This window comes from Nematolebias whitei, chromosome 18, assembly GCF_014905685.2.
Source record: "Nematolebias whitei isolate Nwh7 chromosome 18, NemWhi1, whole genome shotgun sequence".
In the NCBI taxonomy this organism is placed as follows: domain Eukaryota; kingdom Metazoa; phylum Chordata; class Actinopteri; order Cyprinodontiformes; family Rivulidae; genus Nematolebias; species Nematolebias whitei.
The window spans coordinates 23,090,395-23,110,470 of NC_056515.1; the positions used below are offsets into that span (position 1 = coordinate 23,090,395).

Consider the following 20,076-nt stretch of genomic DNA (forward strand, 5'->3'; position numbering starts at 1 on the left):
TGCATTTTTTTGACAAAGTATTGACTTAAAAATTAGTAGCTTTTCACACACACACATTTCTTTTAAGCCTATGTTTCATAAATACAATCAGTCTGATATACAAATATCTGAATAGCTTCATTTTCTTGTTTAAAATGCATCTTTAACCCTGGCTTCTGCTGCTCTGACCACTGCTTCACTTTCAATTTCTCTGCTCAAAGTTTTGAGATAAATGTGGACAAAGACCGTGACATCTTTGAAGGTGATCGGCTAATGGGGGGGGAGAACAAAATTACATTTAAATAAATACGTGAAACAAGCAGCGTCCTAAAACTTTTCTGTCTCATGCTTCTTTTCTTGAAGGGCGAGTGAAACAAAAAAGCTAACACAAAGCACGTTGACACAAATCATTCTCACACTAATTGCCACTTCCAGATAAATAAAAAAAAAAAAAAAAGCTGCACATACAAGTCTACATTATGAAAATAAAAGGTGCCACTTTCTTTCTATCCTTCACACACCCAGACATCTGGAGCTCAAACAGAAGCGTAAAACAAGACGAGATGATCTTACCAGTGAATTTTAAGGGGATGCTGGCAGCTTTAATGGAGCAACACATTTATCGTACACTAAATTATGCCAACACAGTTTGTGTATCGTGGATAAGCACAGGATAAAAATTATTTTTCTACAAGTTTTCCTGTTTGGTTGCAGGAATAAGCCCTTCAAAGACACTGTGCTCAAAACACAACACCAGTGACATCTACTGGGCCTTAAAAAAAGAAAAGAATAGTGGTTAAGCTGGACGAAGACCATCATGATGTGATGAAGCTCCTCTTGTGTAAAGGCAAAAAGAAGAGTCCTTAAGACAGAGCAGTATGTCCATGTGCTTCATTTCCTCTGAGTCTCAGTTTGTCCAGCGAGGCTGTTGACAATCTTTTCCTTGGATGATGTTTACTTCAACACTGGGTACTGGCGCTGACCGCCCAAACGGCCAGAACGTAGTCCACCTCCCGATGGTGCACTTGTCTGGATCAAACACAGAAAAAAATCACAAAGTGAACAAGACGCAAAAATACAAGCAACTGAAAATTACAGCAGCTTTCCGTTTTATAACCACACCTGTTGTGCAAACTGTGCAGGGTTATAAAAAGTGACGCCTCCGGCAGGTGGAGGTCCCTGGACAGGATGATTCTGTCCAATGAGAAGTGGATTACAGTGATTACAAGTTTGTATAAGTTTGTACAGCAGATCATCAAGAGGATATGTGACCAGTGTCATTCTGGGATAAAAAAACTAAACTAAACAGGAGAGTGAAAAAAGCAACGCTGGATGACTTCACAATAAGGCAGCGCTACAAAACGTATGTTTAGTTGCCATGCAGGCTGTGAGGTTAGCAACGCTTCGTTCTCCTGAGAGCATCGTTGCAACTGTCTCCAGCATGTTAAACTCAGCTCTCCTCACTACTCTTTATATAATTTATAACCAGATTGGCATGTTTAACATGATCGCAATATTCATTTAGCAATATCCTGATGCATGCTCAATAACCCAGACAGAAAAATCTAAAAAAGTTAAGTGTGTTCCTCTGGACATTCATTGTTTTGTTTTGTTTTTTGAATGTTTAGAGTTAACCAGACAACTTTTTTTAGATTTTTCTACCTGGATTATCGAGCATCCATCAGAACATCCAATTTTGTTTGATTTTTATCAGCTGACAATTCCATTTAGCTTTTTTTCTTTCTAGCTCCAAAGTTTAGTTATAAATGCTGGAAACAGCTGGTGGTTGAGCAGGCAGACATGGATGTGTTGCACAGCAAAGATTTAGGATGTAAACGATAAAACACAATGACGACGATGATTATGGGATCTTAAAAGAAAGGCGGGAAAGAATGAGGAACTACTTAACGCCCGACTAGAAATACCTGGTTAAAATGCTGACTCACTTCACGTGATAAAGAACTCATTGAGCTAGAACGTGACAGCTAAAAAAAAAAAAAAAAGAAGAAGTAGGAGGGAAACAGAAAATAGATAACCACAAACCCATATTAATAACCTTTCATGCATTTGATTAGATCAGTTTTCACTATTCAACAGTTCAGAATAAAAATGAGGTAAATCAACGTTAGAAAATTTGGGTTTTTGGAAAAAAGAAAACAGTAAAATGTGTTACAAAATGAGAGTATTCAGGTACTGAGCATGAGACGGATGGAAGATGAAAGATTTTAAGTTGACATACATGCATTCTCAGTTTTTTCTCTTACGTTAATTAACAAAAAAGCTGGCTGATAGTTGTCAAGCACCATATATCACTGGAGGCATGAAGCACAGTTATAGCTAAAGTTATAAAGGAAATGAGCGTTACCTCCCCAGACTGAGAACCATCAGGACAAGGAGGACCTTCTGAGGCTGGTGGTAACAAAGTTGGGTTGAACATCTGAGCAGATCAAAATAATACAGAGGAGAGTTTTCTGGTTAAGTTGAATTATTTTTGTATTTTCTGTAGACTGGCTTAATCCCTCCCAAACCACCAAATGTGTGATGAGAATCAAACTTTGAGGATCTATTAACTATCAAGTGTTAATAAAATGAATCCAAATCCTGAGACTTTTAAATTTAATTAAAAAAGCCAGAAAGTGATTCTGTTTATAAATGTCAAAATAAAATAAAAAAAATACTAAATAAAACAAATCAACCTGTGGAGCAGCGGTGGAGTTTGGTGAATTCTGCTCCTGAGTTCCTCCCTCACTTCCCTCCAGAGGTTGTAGATCATCAGGAGCTTCACCAGAAATGGAAAAATAAAACATTTAATCACTGTAAGTTGCTTTGTAGCTTCTTTTTCAAATCCAACAAATCTCTGATACATTTTTAACAGTTCCATTTTGATGCCATGCCACACACCTGAATTAGGCACAAACAGGTTAGCAGGCATGGCCATTGGTGCCAAAGGAGCAAAAATGTCCACTGGAGGGGCGCCTCCGCTTGGCTTGACGGTTCTACTCGGGTTCAGAACATCCACATATCTGCTCCTGGTACCTACAGAGAGGGATACATCAGAGTAGTAAACTTAAAAAGAAACACGTACTGATGCATAGTTGTCATGTATCACTGTTAAAAGATACCAGCCTAAAAATCAAACGTATGCAAAAATAAATAAATTTAAATAAAAAATCAAGTTTGGCCTGATTGTGGTTAACTTCAAGATTTTAGCTAGGGACATGATCATCAAAGCTTAGTTAAAAAGAACAAGGTGTACCGTATTTTTCACTGTACAAGTTACACCTTTTTGCATAAATTAGCATGCCCTGCGACGTATACAAGGAGAGACTTGTGTTTTTTTCCTCATATTTATAAACCAATTTTTGGCTGAGATCTGACAATTTCATTCATTCTGACATGGAAAATATTGAACACTACCATTTTCAGCCACTAGAAGGTGCTTGAGTCATATGGCAAGCCAAGTGTATCATTAATAGGCAAAAGTGGCTATTAATGAGACACTTTGCTTGCCATACAAAGCCACCTTCGTCTCGCTCCGGAACTCTTGGAGCAAATGTCCAATCAGCTGATTTGTTAGTGGGAGCTCTGTCCTGAGGAGCTTCTATCGCTGTATGGTGGAGAGCATTCTCTGCTGCCAAGAGGATGGCTCTGCAGAGGGTGGTTAAGGCTGCACAGAGGACTGTGGGGAGCAGCCTTTCACCACCTCGGACCTCTACACTTCACGATGCAAGGGGAGGGCGCACTGCATCATGAAGGACTACACTCATCCTGCACAGTCTGTTCCAGCCCCTCCCCTCAAGCAGGCGGCAATATGTATTATACACACACACATGCAAACACACACACACACACATACTCTTTTGTATTTATTTATTTGTTAGGTTTCTTGATCTGGGACCTGAGTCTGAATTTCGTACCTCAAACATGAAAATGTGAGCTGGTATGACAATAAAAAAAAAAATCCTTGAATCCTTGAATTTCGCCCCGCCACCCAGGTGAAATGCAGCTGATTTGACCATTAAAGTGCATTTATAATATGGGGGCCGAGATTGTGTAGAGGCAGGGCAGCCGGCTTGGGACCCGAAAGTCCCAGGTTCGATCCCCAGTCACTGCACATCACGTGGCGTCTCTGGGCAGCACGCCTCATCCCCAAAATGCCCCCCGGGCGCTTTCAATAGCTGCCCACTGCACCACCTGGTGGTGGATGGGTTAAATGCAGAGACTAATTTCGCCATTGTATGGAAACATACAGTGCTGACATTGTGATGACATTATTATTATTATTATTATTAAGGAAAAGTTCAACTGAGACACAGCTTTACTATAATGCTGAGCAAACAAATAATTGAATTTAAGAGTTAATCTTGTTAAAGTCCTCCCGTGCACGCTCCTGCGGCCACCATTTGGCAGCCAATCGATTTTTAGCACGACACCGGCCCACGTTTCCGAGTGATCAGCTGTGACGCATAACAGACGTGACATACGGTGGTGCAACGTGTACAGCGGCAAGCATGGTACATTTGTGCTCAAAAATATCAAATTATATAAAGATCACAGAAAATTATGTTAAAAATAAAATTTCCCCCATTTGACCAACCTTGGGCCAGAATATTAAAAGCAGAATTAAATAAATTTCACAGCTATCTACTAAATGTGTTAAATTATTATTTTTATATATTAATGTTTCTGTTCAGTGCCCTGAGATGACTTCTGATGTGACCTGGCGCTATATAAATAAACTGACTTGAAATGAAAACATCTGGAAAAATAAAATTCTGTACATGCCTCACATTGTTTAGAAAAATTCACATAAAAACAACAACTCACCTGCCTTCCTGGAAAAAATGTTGACAGGTGCACCACTACTTGGTGGAGCAGTGGGCCCTCCAGGACCAGGCATCTTAGGAAAACCAGTGGGAGGTGGAGGAGGGGGCTTACTCTACAGAACAGAGAAGACAAAGCCACCAGGACTGGTTAATTTGCACCGTGTTCAGACATGATGAAAAATACAAGACATTTACACAATCAAACAAAAAAAATACTGACCTCCTCTTCAGGTTCATTCAAGTCAACCCATCTGTTCTTCTTTTCATCCCACACAATCTAACAAAGATTTCAAAAGTTTCAACTAAAAGCACCCACTGAAAACAAATCATATGGCATGCAAAGTGGTGAGAAAATAATAAATGTAGATAAAGCAGCTTACAGAGGGATTTTTGTCATCTGGCAAGTGAGCCTCATTTTTCCTCTTTCCAAAGGGCCAAAATAACCAGCTTTTCTGTGAGCAAAAGAAAAATTGCATTCAACACTGAGACTAAAGACTAAGATCTGAGAGCCAAAATGTAAAAAGTGAACCTTTTCAGGCAAGTCTTTCTTGGCTTTCTTGGCCTCTTCTTTACGTGGCTGTTCAGGAATCGAGGGAGGCGGCGGAGACACCTGTTTCACAGCAGAGTTGCTTCGCTCTCTTCCACCAGAGTGAGTTGACGACTCTGATGCTCTGCGAGAGCTGCGTCCCGATGCCTGCACGACAGAAAATACTGATCAAAATACAGGAAAAAGGCAGCTTAGTGATGCAGCCAGCCCTTTCACTTGTGTTAATCATAGAGCCTCAATTCAAATCTCAGCTGTGCAGGCCTTTCTGTGTGGACTTCTTATTTTTGTGCTTTTGTGGGTTTTTCCCAAATACCTCAGTTAAAATATATTCAAGCTAATTTAAACGGTGTTCTAAACAGGAGTGTGAGCTAAACAGGCTGTTTGGCTAGAGTCTGTGAAAACTCATATTGAGGAGTAGACACACGAATGCCTTTTGAGCCTCACTATTTGATCCGGTTTGCATACTTCACTCTGAACCAAGTAAAACTAGCAAAAGCCTAATGTGTACTGACCTTACCATACCATCCAAAAGATTTAGATCCTGTTCATAGCTGGCACTAAAATCCATCCTTAGCCAACGGATTGCATTCAGCAAGAAATACAAGTGTATACAGCCTCAATTTGCATTAACATGTTTTCACTCAAACTCCTTTAAAATGTGATCTAGATCCTTTAATCTGCATATGTTTGGTACTCTGAACACAATCTGGTTGAACGTGCTGTGGTCATTGTAAGCTATAATGTGATGTGTCAATTATAGAACAACAGTCTGACTAGGATTAGGTTGCATTCCTTAGATAAATAACATTATTAATGACATTTTTATGTACGTGAAGGTTTTTGTGCAGTGAGATAACTTTTGTTGTGGCTTGGAGCTATATAAACAAACTGAAATGAATTATATTTATTAAATTGAACACAGTGCTAATGTTATATTTACAGTGAAATGGAGTAAAACAACTAATGGCTGTCACTGTGGCAGTTTCACGTTCAACTCAGTCTTTGCTCTGACACAAGGCACTGTGAAGTCACCAATCAATGAATTATAGTTCTCCCATACTGTGTCTGTTATGTAATTAAAATCATTAAGATTAACGCCACAAATATGCCACTCAAATAGCTCTGAAATGTGGTAATGTCAAAAGAATAATATATTTTAAATGTCTGAATATTTTGTAAGTTTTTCAGAATCGTCACAGGCTTGTAGTAATTGACATCTAACTGCAAAAACAGTTTGGGGTTCACAACACCTGCCAAGTGTGCACATCCTTAATCACAGCTGTCCAACTGCAACCAAATCACCCAAACCAAATATATATTTCCAGGTATGAACAGGACCTTAGAGGTCATTATTCTACTGCCAAACAACAGGACTACCTTAGATGTAATGCACATGCGTCAACATTTCAGAGCTCTTAATATGCAGATAGGTTTAATGTTTTGGCTTATTTGTGTATTGTACCATTTGTGAGCACCTTTGGTGGAACACAAACATACCATATGCATTGAAGACTGTGAAATTGTTCGAGTTCTGCCAGGAGCCTGCGGTACCAAAAAGACAATCGAGTAAGCATTTTCTGTGCCACGCTCTTAAACAAAAGGATGTGCATCATAAAAAGAGTGCCAAATACTGACCATGTTAGCCATATGGTCATACAAGTCCATCTGAGGTGTGAAGGAGCTCCTGGGTGGGGACGTTGAGATTTGATGAGCACTGTGCATCTCTGGAGGAGCCAGGGAAGGCTGCTCCATAGGTGGCATGTGGCTAGGAGAAGGTGGCATGTGCTGCGGCATTTGTAACGGTAGGGGAATCATCTGTATAGGTGAATGTGGCACCTGTGAAGGAAATGTGTGTGGTGACATTTGTCCCTCTTGTGAAGAAGGAAAATGTTGCTGATGGGCTCCTGGATAGACCTCCAACTGCTCAGATTGAGGTTGGAAGGGGGGAGGGGCAAGGCCAGGATCTTGTGGATGAAATCCTGGCATAGGGACCTGGCCTGGTGGTCCACTAAGGGGTACTGGGTAAACCTGTGGCGCATCATTACAGAGTAAAGGCTGAGGAGGAGCCATTTTGTCTTGAAGAATTGAAGTGGGAGCTGCAAAAAAGTAAAGCAGAATAAGATTATTTTGCAGCACAAAGAGACAAAGAGACAAAAATTTAAACAAAAACACATCCATGCACACCTGGGGGCATTAACTGCACTCCTTGTGGTGGAGGCCCTGGCAGTAATGAACTCATAAGAGGGTTATTAGGAGCATGGCCATCCACTTCCCCCAGCATGCTGTAAGGTTCAGATGGAGTCTGTTGGTCCAAGTCAGAACATTCGCTGCTGCCGTCAAACTGTGCAGGTGTCGATCGGTCCACATTGTAAGTGATAAGTCCAGTCTTTAAAAAGACAGAAGAAAAAACATTAACTAAATTTTCACCTGACAGCTACTGAAAAAGTAGCAGTTCTAAATTAAATGTGCTTAATCTAAGAATGTCATAGTTATATTATTTCCTCTGGTCTCAAATAGCAAAAATTACAATCTCTGACTAAGACTTGCAGAAACAAATTTAAAAAACTAAACCGTCCCACCCCCCTCACCCTTATCTGTCCATCCAACTGTCGGAGGCGAATCAACCATTCAGGCTCAATAAACAACTCCTGCTCAGGTTTTTCCTTCAGTTGTGGATCAAAGAACCGAAGTTTTTCTGACATCTGGAGGCATCAGAAGTGAAATATGTCAATCGTTTACCAAAGAAACAAGAAACGCATGAGAAGTTTCCAGTAGGAACCAAAACAAACCTGAATGACTTGGCTGATGAACACAGGAGAGTAGTACGAGGGATGCACAAGGACAGACTTTGAGATGACTTCACAGTAATGAAAGGCCTGGGCGCACAGGCCTGCCTCAGCCAACCGGCATGCATAGATTAATTTGAACACCTGATGGGAGAAAGAATAAATTATTTCTCAGGAATATTCCAAGCATAGACAACAATGTAATAATGTAAAGCTGAGACAATGCAAGCAAGACCATTTTATAATAGATTAAGGTTCTTGGTGTGTTCTTTTGGTTTTTACAAAATTTAAAAGTAACACTAATAAAAGTTACCTGGAAGTTGGGCAGTGAACATGGCTGGGAGCCCAGAGACTGAGCATACTCATAGGCCTCAGTCCTCTGAATTGCTTCATTGGTAGCGAACTGAATAAAGGGCAAACTGAGGAGAAGATGCAAAGATAAAATGACTTGTGGGTTGTTTTATCCATACTTTATGATAATCTTAATGAAAATTAAAGCTTTGAGTGGGATTTTACTGGATTTACCTGTGGTTTGAGCCAATCAAAACCATCTTGGTGCTCTTCTTTGTGAAAACTCCCAGTCCAACTTGGGCCATAAGGTAGCAGAAATGTGCAGCGTCCGTCAGCCCCTTAGAAGCTGTAAAAACAAACCAAAATAAAAAGGTAATGAAATGAAATGGCTGCAAGTACTAATATTAATGCTGTTAATTTAAATTTCTAAAACCTTCTCACCAAGAGTGTCACCCATGGTGGTGATTGTGCGAGTATCCAGGTTCAGATTGTGAGTGAGGTTAGACAACACCATGGCCAGATGAGGACGCCAGTCACCCCACTTCTCTTCTCCACAGCACTGCATGGATTCAATAAATTTAATAACAGAGATAGCTCTACGGATGTGTAGATCTGCACACTATAACTGTGAAAACGCTGTTACAGGAGACCAGTTTTAACAAAAACTTACAGTGGCTGATGCAGGCATCCTTCCTGACATCAACTGGTACATTGTCTGGAGAGGATCATTCATAGGCAAACTATTGGCAAATCTAAACAAAACACACAACATAGTTAGAATAAAAGTCAAATATAATTTTAAATTTGCATAAATACAATTTTACGAAAATTATAATAATCTGAGGTACTTTACCTTGTCATGACACGTGCATGCGTCCTGTTGTCCATCTTACTGGCTAACAACAGGGCATGACCCCAGAGACCTCCCTTCATGGCTGCTTCCAGTGCATCCTTTTTTAAAGACCAGACAGTTACTTTTTCATTGCAAGAAAAAGAACGACTGATATACAGTTAACACGCGTCTTTCTTACTTTTTTGCGGCCAAACAGCAACAGCTCCCTGAAACGTTCAGTTTCCTTGCCAACGTTTTCAGGGACAATCATAAAAGTGTCAGACAGAAGCGACAGCGGTCCGGCTCCAGGCTCCTCTTCAGCCCGTGCAAGAGGTTCATTGTTAAAATCAATCAAGTTGGCTTCATTGGGACTCTTGCCTGGAAGCCAAACTGAGCGATGCTCCTTCAACAAAAGGTCAGCGATGTCTGTTCCAACAACAGTCTACAAAAACATTAAAAATAATAACAATTACAACCCATAATAAGAATTCTTTTTTTTTATTAAATACAATTATTTGCAGTTACATCTGCGTAGACGTACCCCATTCTGTCTACAGAGCAGCACAATGAAGTCCCAGAGCAGGCGGGCAGAGTCTCTGTCCAACAAGTTGTTGTCACGAGAACACTCCAGCGCTTTGTTTTGAGAAAACTTTATGACGTCCACCTTATGGGTCTCCTGCCTGATAACAAGTACATATTAGGATAACAAGCACCAATCTAATCTTTGTATTGCATAGTTTAGTATCAAGAAACTTAAAAGCAGTAAACAGATATTTTCTGGATCCATTTTAAAGCTGTTGCCACTTTCTTAGGAAAACCAACATTTATGGCTATTCTAGTGATTGCAGATTAGCATTCCATTGTATTGCACATTCATTTTATCCTGACTGTCCTATTATGTTACATTTGCATTACATTATATGATTTAATAGTAATAGCCAATCTTTTCAGTGGGCATTTTTTAAAGTTATAGTTAGTAAAGTGTGATAAAGTTAGTAAAATATACTCACTTAATAAGGGGTCCAGGGAAAACTCGCAGTTCAGCCTGATCTGTGGTGTCCTGCAGCATGGTCTGAAAATATAACCAAGAAATCCTACATAAAACCTTTCTATATTCAAAACATAAACTTGCTACATAAAAGTGAGATACCACCATTACATCCCAAGTTAAAGTATTACAGGAGTTCCACACAAAACGTGTACCTAAAATCAATTTTGTGTCTAGTTTAAAATCTTTGTACAAAACAATGAATAGCTATCTACAATACGGCATGATCTTTTAAAATGTACCTCCATATTGTGGATATCGACAAGAGCAGGTTGTCCAGCTGAGGGGAGATTAGGCAGGACTTGAATCAGATGACCACCAGGTCCAAATCGGGCACAGCGGTGGGGTATGGTGAACTTCTCTGGGGTCGCAGGACGAGGGGGAGCTATAGGCAAGATAACATTCATAAAATAAGTACCTGAACTTGTACAAAAAACAAGGTTAGAATTTAGAAATGTATAACCCCTAAAAAGTTCAGTGGTGATTGTGTACTTACGTTGCTCAGGAGCAACCCAGTTACTGTCTGAAGTGTATTCTGATGTATATGGGTACTGGCTGTAGTTTTGTGAGGCATCGGTTTGATTCGGATATTGCCCATAAGAGTAGTCCACAGCCAGAGTGGATGATGTGGTGTCATAAGCTGCTGATACCAAGTCAGGTTGGCTCCTGTACACCTGGCTCTGGAAAATAAAAATAATTAAATAAAAAAGAAAATCATGATAAGTTACATACCATATATAGCAAGTTTTGTTGTGAAGTTAATCATGTTGTTGACCATTTAAAACAATAATTTCAGCTGGCTTTATATATCTATGTGTAACAGACCCATAAAAGCTGATGTAAAAGTATGTGCAATGTTTCTGGCAGGCAACGAGTTCCATAAAAGTAGTAATATTGACTGGAATACCTTCAAAAAAAGACTATCTGTGCATCCCTGTGCACTACCTGAGCATGCTAATAGAATCACAAGACTTTTAAGATGACTAAATGAAGACAATTTACCTGTTGGGATCGTGAGCTGAAGCTGCTCCGTCTGCTGTGCTGACTGTGGGAGCTGTGCACACTGTGTGCAGACCTCTCGCTGTGTACGCTGCGTCGATCAAAATCATCGCCATACGGGTCTCTACTACGTTGGTTTTCATCATCAAAACTGGCATCATAACCAGGATAGTACCGCCACTGATCATCATATCCTTCTTTCCTACGAGTAAGAAGACCACATTTGTGAATAAAACAGCAGTAACTAGGACTCACGTTAACAGTACAAACAGCCAAAGATTTATATCTGGCAAGGTCAGATTTCAGGTTTAACGCATACCTGGCAGGATACATTTGCTGATTATAGTAGTTGTTTCTGTACGCTTCGTTGTAATATGACCAATACGAATGATCGTAGTATCCTCTGTATCGTGGGTCGTAATTTCCATAATTGTATCCTTTAATAAAATAAAATTTAAGAGAATTAAGATGATTCAGAATTAATAAAACAATACATAAAGCATTTTAGCGCATTATCTAGCAACACTCACAAGCAAAACATTCAGATTAAAAATATACAAGAAAATATTTGTAGGTTTTAGTTTTGCAGCTCATACCTCCATAATCATAGTGTTTGGGATATTCTGCATAATAATCACTGTAGGCACTTTGGTTTGCTCGTTGGTAATCATCAGGATAGCCTTGCCTTTGGGGAAAATACAAAGTGATATTTTACAAGTCAAAAAACAAAAACATATTTAAAGTCATACCTCATACTTGTTTAAAATGTCTGGTTTTTCTTTTTCATTTTGATAATTACTTAAGGCCAAGTAACACAGAGGGTAAAATTTTCTTAAACAAAATTAGAAAAAGCAATATGCTCAAAGTATTCCAGCATAAATGCAAACATACAGTAGTTGTATCAGAAAAAAGGTGGCCTTTAACATAAAATTCAAAACAGCATCTTTCAGTGGGTGCTGAACAGGTTTAATGTAGTTTTTAAAATAACTGCTTTTTCTAGAAAAATAACTATTTTGTCTTATTTCTCGAGTTTCCTATTTTGTTCTGTGATGGACCAGCAGTTTTTGTAACATTAGTCTAAGTACTCTCAGGAAGAGGATTCACTGCTGGGCCTTCTTAACCACCACTGTGGTGTTGACCAACCACGAAAGGTCAGGCCTTGCTCTTCCTGTAATCCATGACCACTTCCTTGATTTTCCTGGTATTGAGTGACAGGTTGCTCCTGGCAAACCACTTTGCCAACCATTGCGCCTGTGCCCTATACTCCGACCCAGTTACAAGTCCCACCAAGGTGGTGTCATCTGCAAATTTGATGGTGGTGTTGGTGGGATGAGAGGGAATGCAGTCATGGGTATAGATGGTGAAAAGGAGTGGGCTCAAAGGCAAGATGGAGGTAATTCTTGATATGCTGTGCGAACAGCCTCTCAAAACATTTGGCAACCACCAGTATTAACAAGATTGGCTTGTAGTCATTGAGGAAGATGATGGTTGGGCTTTTAGGGACATGGATTACGGTGGTCGGCTTGAGGCAGGGTGGAACAGAGGCCTGTGCCAGGGAGAGATTGAAGATCTTAGTAAAAACCACTGAGAGCTCAAAGGCACAAGCCTTCAATACACTGGCAGGAATTCCATCCGGCCCTGTAGCCTTCATGTTCACAGACCTGAACACAGATCTCACTTAATATTCCTGGATAGTGAGAGGACTCATGGAATGTGGGGGCAGTGTGGCTGTATGAGGAGAGGTGGTTTCAAAGTGAGCAAAGATGACTCAATTCTTCAGCCAGTGAGGCACTGACACCGTCAGTCACAGAGGAGTTGTAATTGGTGAAATATTTTAGGCCTTGCCACACCTGACGTGGATTGTTGTCAGCCAGGTGATCTTCCAACGTCCTTTTGTAGCCCACTTGGGCATATTTATTTCCTCTTTTCTGGTCTGCTCTGGCCACACAATACTGGGCCTGGTCACCCAACCTGAAGGTGGTATTACGGTCTTTCAGTAGCGCCTGGTCATCCAGGGCTTCCAGTTTGGATCAATCCGGATGTTCTTGATGACCTCAGCCCTGTCCGTACAGAATCTGACAAAGGTTAGAGTGGACTATGTGAAATCCAAGAGGTCTTCCTGTTCGAATATGCTCCAATCTGTGTCTGCAAAGCAGTCCTGCAGTTGCAAGAGAGAAGCCTCTGACCAGGTATTAACACATTTTGGGATCTGCCTGATGTTACTCCTGAGAGGAATATATGCAGAGATGAGGAGCAAAGAAAGATGGTCAGACTGAGCCAGATGTGGGAGGGGGACGCTTGGCATCCCCGCTTTTGCATGCGTTTCCAGCGCCATCTTCGCAGACCGATAATCCAAGTAGAGTCAGGTAATCTGGCTATGTCTACAGTGATACTGTTTGTTCACTGAAAGTTCTCCACAATTGGTGACTGACAGTGGTAGCCTAGATTTAGAAGCTCCATGCAACTATAAACATTATTAACCTTTATTAAACCAGGCAAATCCCACTGAGATCACATATCTCTTTTGCAAGGGAGGTCAGGGCCTGAAGGCAACCTAATATGCATGTTTTTTGATCTGTGGGAGGAAACTGGAGTACCCGGAGAAAACCCACGCAAGCACGAGAAGGACCTTTTTGCTGTGAGGCAACAGTGTTAACCACTGATACATCGTGTTGCCAACATGTTTCGCATGACAACACAATGCAAGTAAAATAAATAAAATTAATAAAATTTCCTTGTAAATAATTTGAGTTTAGTGTCTCACAAGACATTTTACACAATAGAAACAGATGTTTTGCTCTACATAATCTGTATGTTGAAAATGATGTGAATTAAAGATGTGAGTTCTCACTTCAGAGGTATTTTGAATGCAGCATAACTTGGCAGCAAAATACCAAATTATGTGTTATTGTTTTGTTCCACTTGCATGTAAAGTCATTGCCAAAAAAAAGCTACAGTTTCTTGTAGATCACTCAGTAGTGCAGCAATTGCTTCTGTCTGATAGTTGAGTCTCTAAGGAAAAATATTTTGCTTTAAGCATAGATTAATATCAGGTGTTGGTGCAAAAATGGCTACATTTGTCACTAAGCAGTTGAAACAGTCAGAAAGGTCAGAAAAATCCCAAAAATACACTTAATTTGCTAGTTGACCAAAAGGTTCTTTTCATTGTGGTGTGTCAGGTAGTCAAACTAAAATGGTACATATTTATACATAAAATAAATGTTAAAAAATCCAATGTCTAAAGCTAAAAAATGATTAAGTACAAAATATCTCAAAGTAAGAATATACTAAAGTTTTACTAACCTTGATGAGGGTCTGTCAGAGTACTGACTAGTCCTTGAGCTGGGCCGATCTGTTTGTGGTTCTCTGTATTGATAGTTTGGATCACGGTAACCTGGATTCTGCCCTTCATATCTGCCATACCAGGGATCTGCTCTGCCCCGGTATGAACCATCCTGGGGGGGGGGAAGAGTATATACATTAAGAGAACCCACGTGAACATGACAACAGTTTGTTATAAATGTATAAATGGTTTTCCAAGCACAACTGTGTGGACAGCATAACATTGTCAAAAAAATGACAAAAGGGTATTCACAAGTTAACAAAAATAAAAATTAAATAAAAAATTAACACCTACTTGATAGTATGGCTGTGCTCTGGGATCTCTAGATGGAGGTGGGTATTGGCCTGGAGGATACGCTCTGTTATCCGAATATTCGCCATAGTTACCATAATAACCACCATACATCTGTCCTGCCTCAGGAGGAGGAGGTCCATAGCCACCTTGATGGCTACCTGCTGTTGAAGGTGGTCGAGGTGGCTCTGCTGAAGCTGGATGGGAAGTCCGTGAAGGTACTGGCCCTTGTGGCCCAGGAGGGTAAGCAGATATAGGAGCACTCCCTGCAGTAGGTCCTTGTGCTAAAGTTGAACTTTGACTAGGGGGAGGTTGTGCTCCACTCACAGGAACAGAATGAGCCTCTTTTTGTCCTATCTGTGCAGTCTGAGAATCGGATGTCTGAGAAGATTCATTTAGAGTTTGCTGCATGTTAGCACTTGCTAATGGTACCTGTGGGGTAGGTAATGAAGCTGTGATTTGGGCAGAGGCATTTCCTCCCCCTTTTGCCCCCTGCTGAGCATCTTTGGTGACCTGCAGGTAAAATCCATTACTAGATGGAGGCATTTCATGTAGAGAAGGAGGTTGGTCAGACGCTTGGATATGGACATGTGATTGGTGCATAGAAAAATCAAGTAGTTCAAAATTGGATGCTTGATTATAATTAGAGACAGAAGCAGCCACAAGAGAAGAAGACGGTGAATTAACATGAAAAGTAGAATGGTTGTCTCCACTCAATGATTGGCTTCTTGAAAGAGGGGGATGAACAGGTTGGGACTGCGGTGAAGCAGCTATTTCTGATATTGCCTCAATCATTTTGTCTCGAGTCAAATTAAGTGGACCCTGGTTAGAAGCTGATGAACAGAAAGTCATGGATCCGGAAGAAAAGAGTGGATTTTCTTTAGAAGGTAAAAACGGTGGTTGCGTACAACTAGCACCCTGCCCCTGAGCAAGTGATCTCTCAGGTAGGGTAGTTTCCACATGACTACTCAGGGTGGATGATTGAGCCAGAGCACTGATGGGAATCATATTGTAATTGGAGACAGGTGGGGCAATTAAAACAGGCTGATGAAATGAGCCAGATACGAGGAGAGAAGTACAGCCCAGGTTGCCTTGAGAGTCATTTGGCTCTGAATCACTCACCTTTGGTGGGTTTTCTAAGTTCTCCGAGTGTTGGTGACAAGTTGGCTGGATTCTCTGTAAAGGCTGCAGGTCCAGTGGACCATCTTCGGGTGGCTGGATGACATCAGCACTGGGTTCTCGTAAAGGAGCTAGAACTGTTGGGGCAGCGGGAGCAAGAAGGATGTTAGCACCCAAATTTGTGGGATCATTCTGAGCCCACAAAGTAGTAGCAGGACTTTCACAGGGACGATTGGCCCCAAAAGCGCGAGATGAAGGCCGAGAATGAACCACTGGGTGTGTCAGATGAGGTATTCCACCTCCAGCAGTAGCTCCAGGTGGGGGGCGTCCTGGACTATAAATATTTTCCATATTATCTGGTGGCTGCTCCAAGTTGCCAGATGTGTCAGTGCCTCCTTCAGCCACCATTTTAGCCCTATCCACCTCAGATGGACGTACCCCTACTCCATGTGAGCGCACAGGTTCAAAGGAGCTATTAGCACTTGCTTGAAAAATGCCCGTTGGTTTTGGAGGGCTAGGTGTTGGATGCCACGTCTGTTCTAGGGAACTCTGTTGCCTGCCCGCATCTCCAGCTGGAGAAGTATCAATCTGCTCAAAGTAGCCTCCAGTAGCAGCAGATGGGTTAGCATTATCAGCAAGACGTGGGCTTTCCTGCTGAATAAAGGTGCCTTCAACTCCTTTTTGTCGACGGGTGCCAGTACCACTTCCATGGCTCAGATTGCTATAATTGGATGACACACTAGCAGATCTCATTGGTCGTGGAACTGAATCTGGAGTTTCCAGGTTTGGCCCAGTTTCAAACTGGTCCACTCCATGTGGGGCAGTGACAGCAGTACTGTTGTAGATCTCACTAGGTAATACTTCCTGATTTGGGATGCACTCCAAATTTTCTACATGGTCTAACCGAGCATCAGGAGGCTTCTGAGGATTTCCCTGGGAATTGCTTTCATTCATATAGGGAAGGTGTGAATTATCTTGAACAGAGACTCCTTGGTAATTCAAGGAAGCATCTGCATGACCACTGTCCGTTTGTGGATTGCTATGAGGCTGGAAAAAACCAACAACCCCATTTAATGCCTTATTTTTTTCATCAGAGAGTGTTTCCTCATTTTCCACATCACTGTCTTTGAAAAACATTGAGAGTGTACCAGATTCCTGAGCGCATAGATCTGAGGCAGAATCAGAAGTAGGCCCTGGTCTGGTAGTTGGTCCATGTCCAGTGTTAGGTCCATGCCCAGTGTTAGACACGTGCTGATATCCTGCAGAGTCTGCAACAGGTTGAGAATGGCTCGGACCAATTGCCATTTGGTGATAGCCTGAGTCCTGTGGAGATTGGTTAAACCAAATGTCCTGGAGCTCAGAGCTTTGATTAAAGTAACTCTGAAATTGTGATTTTTGTTGCTGGGGTCCATTTGGATCATGCCACGGGGAAATATTAGATGTTGCAGGGTTTTGAGGGGGAAGGCAGGCTTGATTGTGTGGATGTCTTGGTTGAACTGGAGGTGTAGGGGGTGACTGGCTGTGGGAAGGATACGTCTGAGTCTGTGGAGTGACATTTAAAGAATGCAATGGAAGATCACTAGTTGGCTGGAAATAGTTTTGAACTGATGGAGGGCGACTTCCATGATCAGGGACCCACTGGGCAGACGAGGAAGTAGGGGCGGGCGGCTGAAAGGGTGCAGGATGAAGAGCAGGCTGTCCTTGAAATTCCTGATTAAAAGGTGTCTCACTAGGTGTTGGCGCGATATGTGGCAATTCTGTGGAAGTGGTTGGTGTCTGATATTTTGAATTAAAATAATCTTGTTCACTATTAGAAGATGCAGATCCTGTGAAACTCGGTGCTGGGAAAACACCAGGAGATGCTGAACTACGAGGGTTAAATAAAGTCACCCCTGGCATAGAGGATGGTGGGTGACAAGTTGGTGCAGCTGGAATATTTTCTAGCATTGACGGTTGTGGAGGCAGGCCAGGACCAAGCTGAGAGTAGATGGTGCTAGGCGGGGTTTGCATTTGGGGAGGGTTACTGTTTGGTATTGTTGGAAGTCCACCTGCAGCTATAGGGGGCTGAGCTCTGCCAAAAGCAAAAGGATCAGTCATGGGTTGGGTAGGTGGAGGCATTGTGGCAGTCGCTGCTATTCCTTGCTTCTGAGGCCTGGTCCTGCGGAACATATTGGGTCCAGAAGGAGGTGGCCCACTGGATCCTGGAGGTCCAGCCCAAGGAGGGGGTTGCATATCTACAGAGCCGACAGGTCCGAAGACCAGGTCACTCTTAAGAACGTCACTGAAGAGACCGAAGTCAGATGTAGCTGGATAAAGAAAAAGCAAGAGGGAGTGGTTCACAAAAGCTACATGTATCCTTTTAATGAACTTTACCACACCTTTATTTGTGTAAAAAGAACAACGTGGCAACTTTTACATCAGCTCTAAAATAACACTGCATTTAGTACAAACCAAAAGCCTAAACATACCTACTTATTCAAAACAAATTGAGACATGACTAAACTTTTGACTGCTACTGTGCAAATTACCACACTCAAGGGAAAAATTAATAAATTTTAATTGAAAGCAATTATATTCACATAATGTGGCCTGAATCAAATAAGTTGCCTGACATCTATGACTTGTGCTGCATAAACTCCAGAAGTTTGATCGTTTGAACACATTTGTCAGTCTGCAACGTTTCTGTGACAAAACAAATCACAATGTAAGAACTTTTTTTTTTAAGTTTTATTCCAAAAACTCCTTGCACCATCTTTTTCACCATTGTACTTCAAATTTATCTGTCATCTCAAGTTGTGTTCCATTTAATTCCAAACCCTATTGTGCACTTACAAGTTGTATATATTTTAAATAATATAAATAGTAGTAATATAATTTAGAGAAATTTTAAAGGACTTGGAAACAACAAATAATATGAACAGTGTTGACAGTGGCATTCAGATATATTCTGATATCAAAGGTTTCTCTAGTTATCATGTAGTTCAGATCTTTCTGTAGTTAACTTTATATTTATATTTATACACTTATTTTGTGTTTTATTGCATGGCTGTGTTATTAGTGCTGATCAGAAAGCTGCATAATATTTTGGTAGAAGAGATTTTAAATCTCATGCATTTTACTTTTCTTGTTCACTATTTTTTTTTTAGTTATCTTTAAAAAATAGTAATAACGAAGTAGTCCAATTTCACATCCTTCACCCAGGACTAAAACAAAATGAACCAAGATCATTATCATTTTTAAAAGATGAACACTTTTACTCTGAAGATTAATTGACTTTAGGTATAAATTGCAGGCAAATATTTTCATGTTTTCCTTTTCAAGTAACTCTGGTGTCCACCACACAAACAAAATTAACTTCAGTGGGCATAAAAAGCACCTGCTTTATTAAAATCAGTCCTTTGTAAGATGTCATCTTTAATATGTTCATGCCTACACACACACCACAAAGCGGAACAGTGTCCCTGCTGTTATGCAATCATAAAACTTTACAATAGCAAAACTTAGCCATGCAAGAAGATGTGTGATTTTATGACTTATGCAGTTTTCTAGCTGAAAACTTCCTATTCCTCACATGTGATTTGCAAATTTAGAAGACCTATGAGAATCTGATGAGTCTAAAGCGGGGAGGATCAATATGTGATCCGAGATCTTTCTAGCGAACCGGTTATAAATGAAGCAGTTTCAACTTGGTAAGCTAACCACAGCTGTGCATCGCCATTACAAAAAGTCATGAAAAGTTCTATGTAAACTGGCGACTTTTCACCAATATCTGAAAGTTGTTGTGCAACTTCGTCCGATCCTGTTTGGTCTGATTCGTCATGAAGTTACTGTTACACATGATTAAGTTGCCTAAAAAGACTGAGTCCAGAGAGCTTTGCTCGACAGCTAACGGGTTGCGTTACATGTCATCTGCTATCGTAAGTTTCAAGCTCTTACATGGAGTTAAGTGAGATAAGCAAAGTATTGTCATTTTCGTATGAACTTCACAGTAACAAGAACACACCGAAAGTTACAC

At 40.8% G+C, this 20,076-nt stretch overlaps 1 protein-coding gene across 1 annotated transcript; it reads right to left on the reverse strand.

Moving 5' to 3' along the window:
• Positions 1 to 109: 109 nt before the first annotated feature.
• sec16a (SEC16 homolog A, endoplasmic reticulum export factor) lies at positions 110 to 18,445 on the reverse strand. Its single transcript, XM_037692409.1, has 30 exons — positions 14,946 to 18,445; positions 14,612 to 14,763; positions 11,905 to 11,993; positions 11,628 to 11,745; positions 11,312 to 11,510; positions 10,806 to 10,989; positions 10,552 to 10,694; positions 10,272 to 10,333; positions 9,803 to 9,941; positions 9,461 to 9,703; positions 9,283 to 9,380; positions 9,100 to 9,181; positions 8,871 to 8,988; positions 8,664 to 8,775; positions 8,452 to 8,557; positions 8,142 to 8,282; positions 7,941 to 8,054; positions 7,537 to 7,738; positions 6,988 to 7,448; positions 6,850 to 6,894; positions 5,335 to 5,499; positions 5,186 to 5,257; positions 5,026 to 5,082; positions 4,807 to 4,918; positions 2,881 to 3,015; positions 2,676 to 2,758; positions 2,345 to 2,416; positions 1,905 to 1,964; positions 1,102 to 1,173; positions 110 to 1,008 (listed from the first exon to the last, which is right to left on the reverse strand). Exons 1-30 carry the CDS (start codon positions 18,291 to 18,293, stop codon positions 934 to 936), a joined length of 7,059 nt encoding a protein of 2,352 aa, XP_037548337.1. The 5' UTR covers positions 18,294 to 18,445; the 3' UTR covers positions 110 to 933.
• Between the last annotated feature and the right edge of the window lie 1,631 nt (positions 18,446 to 20,076).

Excerpts from the sequence above, each read along its gene's own strand:
- sec16a (XM_037692409.1), bottom strand. The coding sequence starts at position 18,293 with ATGCAACCCCCTCCTTGGGCTGGACCTCCAGGATCCAGTGGGCCACCT. Across the intron at positions 5,258-5,334 it reads AGAAAGACTTGCCTGAAAAG|AAAAGCTGGTTATTTTGGCC; the intron begins GTTCACTTTTTA and ends TTTTGCTCACAG. Across the intron at positions 1,009-1,101 it reads CTGCACAGTTTGCACAACAG|ACAAGTGCACCATCGGGAGG; the intron begins GTGTGGTTATAA and ends TGTTTGATCCAG.